This window comes from Panulirus ornatus, chromosome 19 (genome assembly GCF_036320965.1).
Source record: "Panulirus ornatus isolate Po-2019 chromosome 19, ASM3632096v1, whole genome shotgun sequence".
NCBI classification, from domain to species: domain Eukaryota; kingdom Metazoa; phylum Arthropoda; class Malacostraca; order Decapoda; family Palinuridae; genus Panulirus; species Panulirus ornatus.
In genome coordinates, this window is record NC_092242.1 from 2,350,099 (window position 1) to 2,366,864 (window position 16,766).

The 16,766-nt window shown below is 44.6% G+C and overlaps 1 protein-coding gene across 2 annotated transcripts in view; it reads left to right on the top strand.

Annotated features, from left to right (window-relative positions):
- Window positions 1–16,766, top strand: part of LOC139755312 (uncharacterized) — a 90,179-nt gene that overhangs the window by 72,979 nt on the left and 434 nt on the right. The window contains exons 7-17 of one of the 2 annotated variants that reach the window (XM_071673438.1): window positions 2,235–2,436; window positions 2,686–2,904; window positions 3,749–4,152; window positions 4,506–4,642; window positions 5,779–5,920; window positions 6,551–6,667; window positions 6,861–7,039; window positions 9,926–10,049; window positions 10,263–10,376; window positions 15,579–15,737; window positions 16,498–16,766. The exon at window positions 16,498–16,766 is cut by the window's right edge and continues 434 nt beyond it. In XM_071673438.1, the coding sequence (XP_071529539.1) occupies window positions 2,235–2,436; window positions 2,686–2,904; window positions 3,749–4,152; window positions 4,506–4,642; window positions 5,779–5,920; window positions 6,551–6,667; window positions 6,861–7,039; window positions 9,926–10,049; window positions 10,263–10,376; window positions 15,579–15,737; window positions 16,498–16,680 (1,980 nt within the window). In that variant the 3' untranslated portion in view covers window positions 16,681–16,766. The remainder of the gene's footprint in view (window positions 1–2,234; window positions 2,437–2,685; window positions 2,905–3,748; window positions 4,153–4,505; window positions 4,643–5,778; window positions 5,921–6,550; window positions 6,668–6,860; window positions 7,040–9,925; window positions 10,050–10,262; window positions 10,377–15,578; window positions 15,738–16,497) is intronic. The other variant, XM_071673436.1, reaches the window with a different exon arrangement.

Here is a 16,766-nt window from a genome sequence, read left to right on the forward strand (position 1 = left end):
TCTCTCTCTCTCTCTCTCTCTCTCTCTCTCTCTCTCTCTCTCTCTCTCTCTCTCTCTCACTCCATATGCTCTCATCTATATCTATGTTTATCTTGCTATCTCTTACTTTTCTCTCTTTTCGCTTTGTCATGTTTCTGTGTCTGTCTGTTTTCCACCCATTTCCTATATAAAGTTTACATCCATCAATTCATGTCAGTGTTTCATATATCAATTTATGTAGAATATATAATGACTCGACCAGGAGATACTGAACCTTCCGTTGCCTAGTGACGTGTGGCACACATGCGCCACAATGTAGTTGCATTGACTGAATAAGAAAATCGATGATGGAAGTCATGAAAACAATATATTGTTTTTTTCAACTTTTTTCCACGAACTTTATGATACTGCAAATCAGTGGGGGGGGATTTTTCAACTGGGGTTCACGGAATCAAAAAGTTCCGGGAAATTCAGTAACAATAAAAAAAAAATGTGTCAGCCCAGCTGCCCAGTAGTTCATGATTCATAAATGGTATTCTCTTAACCGGAGCTTCCCACAATATTGCTTACAAAACTATGATTTTGCTCAACAAACGAGGAGCAAGAATGGATGAAGAAGATCAGGGTTGGGTTGTAGATAGTACCACATATGGTTTACACGGTTACAACACCAAGAGAAGGTGGAGAAACACAACCTTCAACCATGAGATTCGTATCATTGATGTTATCTAGATAGTCTTCCTTCAGGGCACGTGTGTAGCGCAGCCACCAATGTTGTATATTAAGCATTGAGATTAAGGTGTTGTATACATCCTCTGTAATACGAAACCTGAAGTACAGCTTAGACTGGTGAGAGAGAGAGAGAGAGAGAGAGAGAGAGAGAGAGAGAGAGAGAGAGAGAGAGAGAGAGAGAGAGAGAGAGAGAGAGAGAGAGAGAGAGAGAGAGAGAGAGAGAGAGAGAGAGAGAATCAAGATAACTCTTAAATGAGAGGCAACATCATCTAGCTCTATAGTGAAGCTGAAACACCAAACAGCTTGGCCAAGAGAGAGAGAGAGAAATCTTCGTTGATGTTAAATCATCTTCATTATCTCAACAGATGGTGGAGATCACCACCACCTGAGAGTCACGAGAAGTCTCTCGTTATTGTCTCTCAAAAAAATAAAGGTCATATAGAGACTTCTGAGCTAAACGAGACCTCAGCAGCGGGGAGTTGAGCTGAGAAAAGATAACATAGATGATGAATGTGATAGTAATTCGATTTGATTTTTCTTTACGTTAACGTTCATCGAAGAAAAAAAATAACGAGAGAGAAAAAATGTAAACCGCGCGGAAAAGTACGTTGAAAAAAGAAACTGAAAATGTTGAATAGAAGTCCATGTAAACATGTCTGCACAAATGAATTCACACACACACACACACACACACACACACACACACACACACACACACACACACGGGTAGCTATGAAGGTATAACTCCCGTCCTGCTCCATACGAACAGGTAATCACACACACACTTTGAATGAGAAATTACCCAATTTGGGGCAAATCACCCAGAGTGGCAGAGTGGCACCATCCCCCTTTAATCACACTTCAAGGTCTTTGATCTGTGAGGTAATCCAACGAGCTCTTAATCACTGGGGTTCCAGTGAGCCAGCTGGAACATTCCATTCCTGGTCTGACGAACTCAGAGACATGTGCTTAGATTCATTTGATGCACCGTTTACACCCCCAGAGTCAGCACACACACACACACACACACACACACACACACACACACACACACACACACCACTTCAGTACATTTCTTACACCATCTGGGATTCATGTTTTCTTGAGGAGACCATCCTTCCCTTTATGCCAATAGGTTGTATATGATTTATAGAAAACCTGAGCGTGGACACATCTACAACACCGGGTCACACTCTAACGCACACTGATAACACTAGGTCGGGTATCAATACGCACTTACAACACCAGGTCAGATCCAGCAAGACCAGGTCAGGCTACCATGCAGACCACAACACTTGGGCAGACCATAGTGTGAACACACATTACGATTGAGAACTACCAATTAATCTGTTTACAAATTTATCGGTATCGAATTTTTACCATAATCTGTGTACTTATCAACACTAAACGAAACATTAACCTCCTCTCTCTCTCTCTCTCTCTCTCTCTCTCTCTCTCTCTCTCTCTCTCTCTCTCTCTCTCTCTCTCTCTCTCTCTCTCTCTCTCTCTCATCACTACGGCAGATCGGGTGGCGAATCCCTGATCATCTGATGATGCTGGAGAACCGACCATCCTCCGACAACGCCACCGTCACCTCCACCATCACCCTTGTTTACAACACCTCCAGCAGCAGTCGTCACCTCCACGCCTCCTCAGCGCCACGCCAGCCCCTCACCTGCGTGGCCCAGAACGACAGATACGTGAGCGTTGAGGAAATTGATATCAGTGAGTGGTTGACACCTACATGAAACGTTCTACTACAAATATTAACTGTGAGGGTCATAAAGAGTGCAATCTGTAAAGAAATTTTCTTTGCGTGTGTGTATATATATATATATATATATATATATATATATATATATATATATATATATATATATATAATGTGATGGATATGTGATCCAGTTTCCTATTATTACTGATAAGTTAGAAACCACGTCTTTTTCTCTCCCTGTCTCCCTCGCTGGACCGCAGGCATGGATCCCATCATGGACCCAAGACCCAAGTTCTGTTGGACTGCCTACGACAGGAGCTCCACGCCTGAAAAATTCAAGTTCGCTGCCCAGGCGGCTCCCAGCTACAATGTGAGCTGGTGGTTTTCTGCTTGTGCCTCCTACCAGGACCCGGACTTCACCGGAGAACAACTAACTGTTTACTTCACCAACAAAGACCCGAGGTCGTCCTACATCCAAGGTGAGGACAGCAGAGCTCCACTACAGCGCTGTTTTCCTCCATAGGTGGACTTCGTGTGACTGATCCCTCTGTATCTGTTATGTTAGTATAGATGCCGGGGATCCAATTACAATCAGCTTATAAAAGTGCCGTTGGGGTCCGTGAATTGATGGATGGGAGATGAAGGCTTTTTATCAGACCAGAATGAATACAGGATACGACATGTATGTTAATAGGATAACTTACTGTGAGACCGAGTGGAGATGACATTGCTATGCTTTCCTTTGTAAACGATGATTACCTGACATCAAATACTTCATTATATTGTTTATTCTAAAGGCCGTCCTTTATTTACGGGAAGCTAAACCGTTATAGAGCAGACGTCCAGTGCGAATGGTTGTTTGAACGTCTTCATCATGGATACCAAAGATCAGTTTCATACTTGAGGAGTACTTGGCCGGAGCCGTGAGTGTGCAGCACAGCGTCTGCTCCTCAAGTGTGTAGCGCAACGCTTCCCTCACTAACACTCGTCAAACTATTGCCAAAAGTTACATAATTCAATTCTTTTTTTTCTGTGAAGTCTCTGTTTCTCAGAACCATATCTCAGAATCCATGATCCCATTACCGTTTGAAAACATTGTTTTTTAATGTTTGCCGTAAGCAATATCGGGCCAAATATGGATTGAAATATATGTTGGCAAAGGAAGATTACATATATGTTTTATATACACAGATCCACAGACAGACTATGCAGTTCGTTTCCAAGTTATCTCTAATATTTTCTTCTTTATAAAGATACCTCCACATTTTACCGTTATCTCTCCTCCTGTTCAAGGTTGTCTCTTTATCTCTTCCCACTTGCCAGGCTATCTGCTTGTCCCCAACGCCATCAGGGGAGCCAAGAGAGGGGACTACGAGATAAGGATCGCCAACCACTTCGGTATGGCCAACGAATCGAAACACATATCCCGCCGGGGGCACACCGCTCCCCCGTGTCGGGCCCCTGGCAGAACCCACCAGATCCTTCCCCAGATAGAAATCATCTCCACCTCCTCCACCCCTTCAGCCAACTCCCAGAACCCGCCCTCTCCCACAACCTCCTGCCCTCTTCCCACCACAACAACCCCAACCCCAGCCACCACCACCACCACTACCACCACCCAAACTACCACTACCATTACTATTCCCACCATTACCACTACCACCACCACGACGATGAGGGCCACTAACACCACCACGCACCCTCCTCCGCCACCACTCTCCATCACGGTAAGTAGACAGAAATTGCAGCATTGTTCTCCTTCATTCCTTCTGATTCGCTATGGATAAGTTTCTCATTTCTTGAATTTCATCCTAGATTCATTCTGTTTCAGTAAATATAATGGCTATATCTTATACTAGACCATTTTCCTATATCAATTCTTTCTTTCACTTGAGTGTCCATCACATTACTTAGTGTTTATGTGTTTAACTGCCCAGTGACCCGTGCAGCCATTGCCAGCCTACCTACCACTTCGACTCCCTGGGGCTCTTCCCACGTCTGCGCTTTTAAGTATGACCTGTTATAACCCAGTCTTACAGAACTGTGTCTTGGCCTGACTCTCTCCACTTGTCTGTGACAGCTGACGATCGGCGCCTGCGCGATGGTGATGGTGATCGGCATAACGCTGTTGTTGGTGCGAAACCTGCGCAGGTCCCGGGGCCGACCCCAGCTGGACTCTGACCCGTGTCCTGACTCGCCCTTCCAGATCACCTTCATGTAAGTCTCTCACCTGAAAATGACATAGAAATGTCCTATAGTTAACCCTAAGTTTACTTTGTGTCTTAGGCAAGGTTTAGGAAGATTTACTGCTGTGTGTGTGTGTGTGTGTGTGTGTGTGTGTGTGTGTGTGTGTGTGTGTGTGTGTTTGTATCTTTTGTTCTTGAATATCAAGCTATGTATCAGTTACATATCTATAGATGCTATATCTTTTCCTGGTCACTGTTGCTTTTGGGATAGGATATGTGAGTGATGCGTGAAGAGCTGAGGGAAAACATATGAGAAATATCTTTTTGATAGTATAAGAAATATATGAATAATGATTGCAAAATGTATGAATAATGAGTAATATTGAATGATAAACGTTTGATAGATAGATGAGGAATTTTACCGTTATATGATTAGTCTTCTAACTCTCGTAGCAAGGAAGATGAGAGGAGGAGGAGGAGGAGGAGGAGGAAGATGAAGATGATAAGATATGGAGGAGGAAGAGTAGGAGGAAGAAGATGATGAGATAAGGAGGAGGAGGAGAAAAGGGAGGAAGAAGGAGAATTAAATAGTAGGTAATGAAGGTGAATACTAGATCATTATAACCAGAGCACGAAGAGTTTACCTATGTGGCCCAAACTACTGAAGTTGTATATCTTGGTCTTATCATAGCTGATCCTCGACATAGCTGCACCCTAAGGGCAACCTTGATACGTCACACCCTTAACCTACCACATCTTAACCATAGTCTAGTCAACCTATCACCCTAGCCACGCCCTAGCTCTTCACATTCTTCTGAAAAAAAAAACTATATGCTCGCTGTACCTTTCTTCACCCTATACATACCATATCCTCACCCTAGTCTCATCCTATCCTATCACCACAATAATTTGCCCAATTATTCATCTTAAAGCTACACATTTCCACATCAGCCTAACCAAATTCCAACGCCACACTAAACTGGCCCTACCTTTCACCCTAACTACACCCTGTTACGTCACCTTAGCCAAATCCTATCACCACACTAGCCTTGTCCCACCATTCACCCTCGCTGCACCCTGCCACGTCACCCTCGCTGCACCCTGCCACGTCACCCTTGCCCCACACTAGCCTGGCCCTGTAAGTAGGAGAGATTGTAATAGAAGCAGTGGGTGCCTGTGCAGGGACGAGGACTGCCACAAAAAGAGCGATGGTCTGCAGCTTCAGGAGTTGATGCCCCTCAGCGCAGACAGGCTCGTCGAGAACCCTGAGTACATCGGCAACGGCAAGATATCTCCGTCCAAGCCACAGGTGAGAGAGAGAGAGAGAGAGAGAGAGAGAGAGAGAGAGGCGGTAGTGTGAGAGGGTTAGCGCTCATCCCGTAGGGTTCAGGAGGGGGAGAACTTCAGTAGAGGAAATCAAACTCTGGATATATCTTGTCAAACGTGTTGGGATAGACGTGGTGTAGCCTTGTTCATGTCATGCAGGAGTTGGGATAGATGTATTATGCCATCCCTCATAACATATGACGGTTGGGATACACCACTTTATTCACATTTGTATTCATTTCCCTTCATCATTTTGCTGACTGCTTGTAACAAGAAGAGAAAATCTAAATTACGAGGATCTTCCGTTATGTTTAGGTACAGAAATACAGTCAACTGATCATGTATTTTGTACTGTTTTATATATCATAGTTATTCAGTTGGTGATATGAGATACTATTGCTATATACCTCGATTTTTTATTTCTAATGATATCAAATGAAACAATGATTTCTTTTAATTATATCTCAACTTTCTCCCTCTCCATATCTGTCTTCAAACTTCGCATCTCTCTCTCTCTCTCTCTCTCTCTCTCTCTCTCTCTCTCTCTCTCTCTCTCTCTCTCTCTCTCTCTCTCTCTCTCTCTCTCTCTCTCTCTCTCTCGTTGTTGTTGCAGGCTCCCGTCATCCCTCGTGACCACGTCAAGTTCGTCTCGGAGCTGGGTGAGGGAGCCTTCGGCCGTGTGTACCTGGGCATCCTCGACGATGGCTGGAGTCGACCAACACAAGTCGCTGTGAGTACATCAGCTCTGACACGTCTGAGGACTTCATGGGGACATTCAATGTAGTTTTGTGACGTCTAGCGACGCTCACTTCAATGTTCTACGTAGCAAAACATTCAAGAATTATCACTTGTTTTCTGGTCAAATAGTTCTCATCACTACCTGATTCCCTCGTCAACACACCTATGCTCCTCTCCTCTCGTAGGTGAAGACGTTGAAGAGCGTGGGGCCGGAGGCGCGGCAGGAGCTGGAGAGGGAGGTGGAGCTACTCAATAATCTCAAACACAAGAACATAGTCAGCTTCTACGGCGTCTGCTACAACTCGGACCCGCTCCTCATGGTCTTCGAGTACATGGAACATGGCGACCTTAACAACTACCTCAGGTGGGTGGCTTTCAGAAGTACGGTGGTTGCGTCTCAGGGGGTCTGATGGTTGCGTCTCAGGGGGTCTTATGGTTGCGTCTCAGGGGTTTGATTGGTGGTTCTCGGGGGATACCTGGACGGTTTTCAAGGGTCTGGTTGATGATTTCTGGGTGTTTGGTTTGTGTTACCTGTATATACTGATCGCCTCTTCCAAACTAAAGCCTTTAACCATAACTGTATAGTCATCCATATGAGCAGACCCTAATACCCTCGCCACACCAACACACACACACACACACGGACACACATACACCCTCACACACATAAACACACACACACACACACACACACATACACACACACACATCTTTTGATCTACATTCGCCAGCCTACTTCAGCCATCAGGAAATTTTGAGCAGCACTCGACCATCATTTTTTCTACATATTTCATTTATAAACAAACAGAAACAAACATTATACCACCATGTGAGCTGAAGGTAACGCTAGTTTTACTAAACTTATCAAAAACTTGACTACTCAGGTGTTTGTACGAGTAATGAATATTTGGCTGTGCATATCTTCATTGCCATAACTCATCATTTCTATCAATAAAGTAACTTACTTATCATATAAGAAAACTTAGATGGATACACTAAATTCAGACCAGTGATGGCTAACCTAACCTACCTAAGTGGCGCAGCCCATACTTGGTTATATAACAAAAGAGAAAATCATCTCGTAATTAACAAAACTCATAAACACATTATGGTTTATTTGCTATTTTTTCCATCAAGTTTTAGATCTTGGAACTCAGTATTTTGCTTGTAGTTAATTGTGGTAAGTGATAAAGCAGAACTTTGTGACTATAATCATGCAGATTAACGCAGAATCTAATCTTATGGATTTTGATCCCTGATCGCCTCTGTTTGTGTCAGGTAAACACTCGGGGGAAAACGTACCTTTGCTTTGTTACTTTATTCCTGCACGATTCCTCATCGCTACTGGCAGGCAGTTCCCGGCTGGCTGGCCTTCCAAAGCGTCATGCATACAAGTGATTTTCCCTGCTCAGGTCACCTCCTGATTCCCTGTGTTCAGGACTTTTCTTGCGATAGTTCTTCTCTTCCTGTATCATGTTTTCTTCTTCTTCTTCTTCTTCTTCTTCTTCTTCTTCTTCTTCTTCTTCTTCTTCTTCTTCTTCTTCTTCTTCTTCTGTGCTGGCCTCTCGTTCTTCAACTCTTCAGTTCTCTTTCTTTGCATTTCTTCCATTTATTCTTCATGACTTTATTACGCTTTCTTCTTCAGTTTCTCCTAAGCGTCCTTACCCCTTGTAATTCCTATTACTCTCTTACTTCTCTCCTCTTACTACTTTTTCATTACATCCTCCTCTTCCTCTCCAACTCTGAGTAGTCTGCCTCGTCTCCTTCATTCTCGTCTGTTTCCTCAATATTTCTTCTCTCAGTCCGCCTGCCTCCCGCCCGACCTCCACATGACAACCTCCACCTGACGAAGAATAATCAGAAGTAAACAATATAAGACAACTCGACGAGTCTGTCCCTGAAGCGTTTCGAGTCTCCTGTATTGAGATCGACTTCGCATTTTGCATAGGTTTGGATTCCCTTGCTCTTCTGAGAGAAACCCGGTAGTGATGGCAATATCTTCGTCCTTGGCAGGGATCCTTAGATTAAATTCATTTACACTCACTACAAGAAGACGTTCCGGTGTTGCGTCCATGCATAGAAGTGACTCGTATGATTCAGTATTCCTCAAACCTTTCTCAGTGATACTTGATCCTGGAATACAACGTTTTCATCTGGAGATTCTTGTGATGAGCCAAATCAGATAATGTTTACGGATGTGTTTGCCTGAGGTGCGGGTCTTCTACCATCAGATATTTATGATCATAAATCCAGGTAAAGACAGTGAGATAGAGAGCCGTGTTTTGCATTCAATTATAATCATTTTTCTTTCCCAGAGACTTGGTAGCTGGCATTCCGGTATCGAATAGATTAGATAGAAGTGCTGTGTTTGTCAGGTCGTTTCATGATGTCGTAAAATAAGTTGATTAGGAGTAAGGGTTGCTCAGGTTACACACACACACACACACACACACACACACACACACACACACACACACACACACAAACACACACACACACACACACGCGCGCGCGCGAGCTGGGGCCCCATAGGTGCATAAATCCTTACGCACCCAAGCTTGTTATTCTAGCCAGATCCCATCACCAAGATTCCTGTTCATCACGTCTCTAGGTACATATATAATAAAGCTGATGATGTTTGTTTTTTACAAGCTACGGGCATCAGGTGTCTGTGACGACGCTTTGAAGTTAATCTTTTCTATTCACATAAGACCAGTGCACTACTTTTATCCAACACCTCATTAGCTACTCCTCATTACGCGACACCTCATTAGCTTTACCTCATTACGCGACACTTCGATAGCTCTCCCGCATATCATCATCCAGCAAAAGTAGTTCACGTCTGTCGGGGTAACTTTGGGATTAGCTTTCCATGGTCTGTTGTCCACGGGAATATCTGGTACTTGTTTACCTTCATTAGTTGCCTGAAACTAATCATCCACCACTTGATTCGAAGACTTCTTTACTTGAGGCTTTATACCTGGGGTTGTCAGATAACAGTCAGTCCCCAGACCCAGCTGGCCGAGACTTTTGATATGACGGTCGTCAAGTAGGGGGTAGATAGCTAGTGCTTGTTACAACTTACTTGTTATCTGAAGGCCATCAGCCGATAATGGTAGCGACAAACTACCCTGCAATAACAAGGAGTAAAGATCATCTATCAATCATTGATTATCATCCGTCTCTGGAGTTCGCGATTATTAAACCTGTCGTTTGTCCCGCTCACCTTGATCTCCTGCCTACCTCGCAGGAGTCATAATGAGGACGTGGCGCTACTAGCGGGGGAGGAGACCACGACGGAACCTCTCTCCGTCATGGACTGTCTTCAGATAGCCCTCCAGGTCGCGGCCGGCATGAAATACCTCGCTTCGCAGGTAATGTATGCTTTTGCGTGCCTCTGTGCATGTACGTGTGTGTGTGTGTGTGTGTGTGTGTGTGTGTGAAGTATCTTTTCTTTTATAGCTAGAACACCATAATAGGTCTGGTATCTAGCCTAAGAAAAGTTCATAGTATCCTGACACAACACCAGTGCTTAGAAAAATAACGAGAGCGTCTTCACATAATCCTCTTCCCTCCCTCCCTTACAGCATTACGTTCATAGAGACCTGGCCACGAGGAACTGCCTGGTGGGGTCCAACCTGGTGGTGAAAATCGGAGACTTCGGCATGTCCAGAGATGTCTACACCACCGACTATTATCAGGTTAGTTCCTACGATTAACTGGGCCTCTACGAGTCTCCAACTACCACTAGGTCAATATCATGCAAGGAACTATATATCTCTACTCTAATTGGGTCAGTGTCCCTCAGGGATCGAACAGGTGTTCGACCACACCTACACTGCGAACACTGTCGCTCCTCCAAGTCTTTGCACTGTTGATGTTTTCTGTTCAGCACGACATAACTTTGTCCAGCCTCGCACAACCAGTTATCTAATCGGCATTGCATCCTGGGATATCAACTACACAGTGTTCCTCACAAACCTTCAATGTTTACGTTAACCTTAAATTACCGTATGCATAAGAAAAATATATCATACAACAAAAAAATCTAGGGTACAAATTCGCACATCTATGCTTCATATAGTTTTTTCGGCATGTAGAAAAGAGTATTTCTTAGATGGTTTCATGCATCTTGTCCTCACTGTATATCTAAGTCAGAGACACAGCTTCCTGTGGTGTGAGAAAGGTTCACAGACCCGTCTCCGTGACCTTTCCTCGCTCCTCCACTGCCTCTCACTGTGAGGCATCACCAGCCTCTCCTAGTGACGGCCACTTTGTCTACCTCTGGTGGCGCGAGTCCTCAGGGAGGTGAGAGTTTATTGGAGACTGACACTCCTTTTGTTTCTTCTTGGAAGACTGTTATTTTCAAGGGAACTGGTTTGTGTTGTTATTTCTTGTTGCTGCTTGTGGCGCTCCATGTGTGTGCGTGTGTGTGTGTGTGTGTGTGTGTGATGAGCAGTCCATACTCAAAAAGAATTGTAACTCTATAAATAAAATCGTAATCTTGACTTGTACAAAGTGTGGGTGTTGTGGGGGGAAAACACATCAGTTTATTCATAACCTTCGTACTTTACATGGAACTAAATCATCGCGTAGCGACGCCACGCCATCGATGGAGGAAGAGAGAGCATCAGAAAACTTATGCATATTGACGACTTTATATGTTAATACTGATGAAAAGGTGTTGAGGGGAGACTGCGTCTTTGGATGGGGCCGCGGAGTGAATAGGTGCGTGGGATTACTGGGCGCCCCACCAACAGAAACAGTCACATACACTATTTGCTCGTTTGCTTCGTAATGACGATATTGAATCACCTTACCGGTGTAAGGTGCCTTAACTTTGGTATGAAGAAACTAACGCATATCGTCAGGATGACAGAACTGGATGGCGTTAGGCACAGGCAGTAAGGGAGACGCTACCTGCTGCAGAGGTCAGGGTACGTCATGTCTGTTATGACTTGAGTTTTGTTGAGTAAAACCGTTTGACTTACAGAGATGGCAAGTGGGTGCAGGTTGAACCTATATTCGTCCAAGGCTGAGAAGGCAACAGCAAATCTATAGGAATGCAGAATTTTTCTTTGGAGTGAGTCAAGTGTTCTAATGATTGCTTGATGTGATGCAGCTTCTTTGTTGTCTTTTGGGTTGTGTCAGTGCGGTGTGGTGTAGGTGTGAGGTCATCCGCACCTAAGAGAGCCTTCACACTGTGCACCATCATCACATCCTCCAGCCATCCCCTCTTCATACACCGTAGAGTCACAAAACATGGACTCCCTACGCATAAACTCAGGAACATATACACAAGTCTCATTCTTATCACACCCATCTTCAGGAGGTGACGACAGTACATGTAGATCGAGGGTAAAGATGGGTGGAGAAAGATCTGATTCATGGGAGACTCTGTTGTAGAGCTTGAGGATTTTTTGGTAGAAGCCTTTGTGAATTACATTCTTAGGGGTCAGCTTTAAAGTTGGCTGACCAACTTTTATCACTTTTGTGGAAAGTGGTGTCAAGTATCTTCTGTGTAAGGATGTGTTGAGGGTTGGTGTCGGAAGTCTAGGTGATGCTTATTAACACTAGTGCAGTTCATGAGGAAGGTTATGGTCAATGGAAACCATCCAGGTCGTGTTGTGTGAGGTGTGTGTGCTGTTTGGTAGTGTAATGACTAGGCCTATAACCGCTTGTGCATCGTATGAGATAGAATGGGATATTTTTGGTTGACTGTGTTGTGAATTCGTCCGCAGATGAGTCTGGATAAAAATGACAGCACTGATGTAGGGTGATAGGAGGAAGGGGAGTGGATGGCTTGGAGAGTTTTGAAATTGGCTCTACGTTGGCGGGTTCCCAAATGTTTGGGATTTTGTTGCATAATCAGAAATGATTGAAGTTATCTCCGAGGGTTTGGTTTGCAACTGGGCCAAATTGTTTTATGTGGAAGTTTGATATGTTGTCAGGGTCTGTTACAAGGTAATATTTTGTTTTAATTGAGTTGCTAGTGTCAGTGGGAGGGAAGGGGAGTTGAACAGTTGCAGTTGTTTCAGGGTGGATTTCAGTGCAGGTGTTTCATGAGTTTTAAATCGCGGAGTGTGGATGATGTGTGGCTGATACTTATGAGGGACGATGTTGGAAGCGCTTCATGTGCCGGAACTGAGGTGGTGTGGGAGGTGGGAATTCACTGATCGTTCGCCAAAGTTAGTTAGTCTTGTGATTCATCGTGATGAAGAAGGATTGCTAGTTTATAGTTTGTCCTTAGTTATTAGGTTGGTGATGGCGGTATATAGAGTAAGATTTGTTCCATTATTTCTATTGACGGCAATTGGATTTTAAGAGCATTTTCCTTTGCTTTATGAGGTCAGCAACTTGTGCAGGGAAGTTTGGGTCAAATTGCTTTCTATGTCTTTGTGGTAAGAGATTTTCACTTTGGTTGATGATGCTGATGAAACATGAGGTATCCTGATCTGGGGATGTGAAGTTATTAAGTTAATGTTTTCGAGTTTGGATTCTATGTACTATATAAATGTTGGTCACTAGGAAGAGAATATTGCAAATTTGATTTATATGTTCCGTATCATGCAGAAGAAAATTTAAGTAAATGATCCCTGGAGGCAAAATATTCTGAGTGAGGAAAGATTTCCCCGTCCAAGAAACGAAACAAAGATGGATATGATGGAGTCATAACGGTAAGTTGTTCTTCATGGTTCCTCGACTTTCCTGGTAACTGGGTAATTAATTAGCCCCGTGGGAGAGCGTCAGAGGTAGCAGATCACACACTTGGAGGGAAACTTTACGTAAACATTTGATTCTGGGAACTGAAGAACCCAGGGAGAACAAGAGATGTCCTGCCAGTCACTCGTCTCCTTGAGTGTCCTTTACCATCTCCAGCACAGGTGATGGTCTTCTTCGTCACAGCCCATCACCATATCCATCACCAATGTCAGATCTCTCCACCAACCGTCCCTAATCATCTCTAGCATTCTCCCTCCACAGTTTCTGTCTCCAACCGTTAATGACAGTCAACTCTGCTAGTGTTCTTTGCTCCCTCCAACATTAATGACATTCTTCTCCCCCACCGTCCGGAACCGTCATTATCACCACCTTCCTCTCCAACACACACTGAACGCTCTGCTCCCTCTCTTCTCAAAGAAAGGAAGATCAATAGACAACTTGAACGCATTTCTTCATTTTAGTCGCCGCAGTACAACGGGAAACCTTATATCTTCTGACTTTCTTAATTCCTTTATTTTCCAGCTTTCTGTCTCGATATTTGAAAAGAACTCGTGAAGGGAGAAACAGCCTGGAAAAGTCCACATATTTCCAGTACTTTATGTATCGCTCTCAAGATTCATTATAAGATGCAAATTCTGAGATCTTGTCGAGATTTTGAAAGCATTAAGATTTATAAAGTTTCATAACGAGGGCGACAAGTTAAGGCTCCATTGCAAAGATAAAGAGCTGGGCTTACCCTTTGTGCCAGGGCAGAAATATGTCAGGTTGCTGAGCTCTCTAAATCCAGATGAGGACACTGGGTCTACTGTGCTGAGTACAGTAGTTCCACTGTGCTGAGGAAGTCGCCCATCCGCCGGTGGCTCGAGCCTCCGACAGAAGAACTTCTTGTTGCTGTTCGTTTTCTCCCGGCGAGCGGACGGCATCTGGCGCAACTTCCTTGACCGCTGTCAAAGGTTCCTTTAGACCGAGGGTGAGGCACTGACAGCCCAGGACGAGCCACTGGTGAAGTTAATCACAAACCACGTCTGGCTGACTGAGCCTCACAAACCAACAATAGGGAGCTGGCAGTAAACTCATATAGTATACATTCAATATGATTTCTTAGCCAACCTCAGAATGCGTGTATACTATTCTAATTCAAATCACTTATTTTGTGGACATCAATTGTGTTTGAAGCATCTACTTCTCTTAGACTGTGGCCCAAAGATCTTTCAGAGCACGCAATTTGCCTTTCTTCCTCTGCTTTCAGATCACATCAAAACAATTGTGGTATTGTGTCGTTTCTTTGTATGTCTGTATGCCTGCAGGCTGAAACCTGAATAGTGCAGTAAAGATATATATTGGTCGAAAGTCACATAGAAGGTGGGACCAGACAGAAGCCAGACTCTACTCCCATGTTTTTTCAACATGGAGGAAATTGTTATCTCATAACTCCATTTTCAGGTTCTATTTGATTATCATTTTCTGTGTGTTGAAGCGTGGGAGAGAGAGAGAGAGAGAGAGAGAGAGAGAGAGAGAGAGAGAGAGAGAGAGAGAGAGAGAGAGAGAGAGAGAGAGAGAGAGAGAGAGAGAGAGAGAGAGAGACTCAGATGTCAAACATCAATACCGCCTTGTCACTTGCAACTTTGATCTTTGTCATTTTTTCCCAGTTCACGACCATCCTCTTGCTGGCAACACATCCACACCACTAGTGACCCGATACTAACACCCTACACACACACACACACACACACACACACACACACACACACACACGCACACGCACACACCACACACACACACACACACACACACACACACACACACACACACACACACACACACATACTTTCAACACCCCTCCTAACACCTAACGCCATCCATACACACTTTTAACACCCCTTCTTAACATCTAACACCCTCGTCACCATTTCCGACGACCCTTTCTAACCACAAAGCATCTCCACCTGTCTCTACCATTACCACCATAACCCTGCTCAGTCTCCACAACCACACCTGCCTCACAACCACCACCACCACCATCACAAACAACCACACCTGCCTCACAACCACCACCACCACCATCACAAACAACCACACCTGCCTCACAACCACCACCACCACCATCACAAACAACCACACCTGCCTCACGACGATGACGACCACCAGCACCACTAACGACCACACTTGCCCACGCACAGTTCGGTGGGCGGACCCTCCTGCCGGTGAGGTGGATGCCCCCAGAGAGCATCCTGTACCGCCGCTTCACCATCGAGTCAGACATCTGGAGCTTCGGTGTCGTCCTGTGGGAGATCTTCACAGGCGGGAAGCAGCCGTGGTATGGCTACACCAACCAGGAGGTGAGATATGGTACACCCAGCTACAGTAAGGTACACTGTGGTACGGCTAACTCAATCACGTGTAATAGAGAGAGAGAGAGAGAGAGAGAGAGAGAGAGAGAGAGAGAGAGAGAGAGAGAGAGAGAGAGACAGACAGACAGACAGACAGAGAGAGAGGATCGTATTCCAGGTCATAGGCAGGGTAATTAATGCCATTTTCTGTAGGGACAGATGTGTGAAATACAGTTTTCTGTCCTCATAAATATAAAAATGATATAAATAAAATGGACTGATATCATTTTCACTGAAGCTAGTGCGAGTCTTTTAGTTATATTCACAGATTTACTGACGGGAACAAGACCTTATAGTCTCTCTTAATCTCGACACTTTGAGGTAATATTTCATTACATTCGTGACAAGAAATCTTGTAACACCTCGCCCCTTGTGACACCGTGCCTACTGTAGCACCTTGCCCCTTGTAACACCTTTCTCCTTGTAATACCTTGCCACTTGTAACAATTATCTACTGTAAAGGCTTGCCACCGTAATACCTCCATCATTGTAACGTCTTGTCCCTTGTAACACCTTGCCCACTGTAGCACATTACCCAGTATAACATTCTGCCCTTTGTAACACCTTGTCCACTGTGAATATCTTACCACCAGTTAATCTATTGCCGTTTTTTCATTTCTTGTTCCTTGTAATGTCTCGCCCAGAGTGGGGTCTGTAACCTTGATATCTTATCCAGCGAGTCTTCCCGTCTCTCCTGGTCCTTGGTCAGGTCATCACGCAGATCACGGCCGGGAGGATGTTGGGCTGCCCCGAGCGATGTCCGCCGGACATGTACAGCGTCATGCTCTCCTGCTGGGCCAAGAACCCCCAGGAGAGGCTCCCTATGGCTACACTCTACGACAGGATCCGAAGCCTCACCACCGTTGAACCTCACGTCCTCGACTACGATTGAGTCTCACGAGATGTCTCCCGAGAAGTCTCGGGCTTTGTTGAAGGTGTGGGAGGAACCGGAGTCGAGTGTCAGGCATCTGTGAGAAG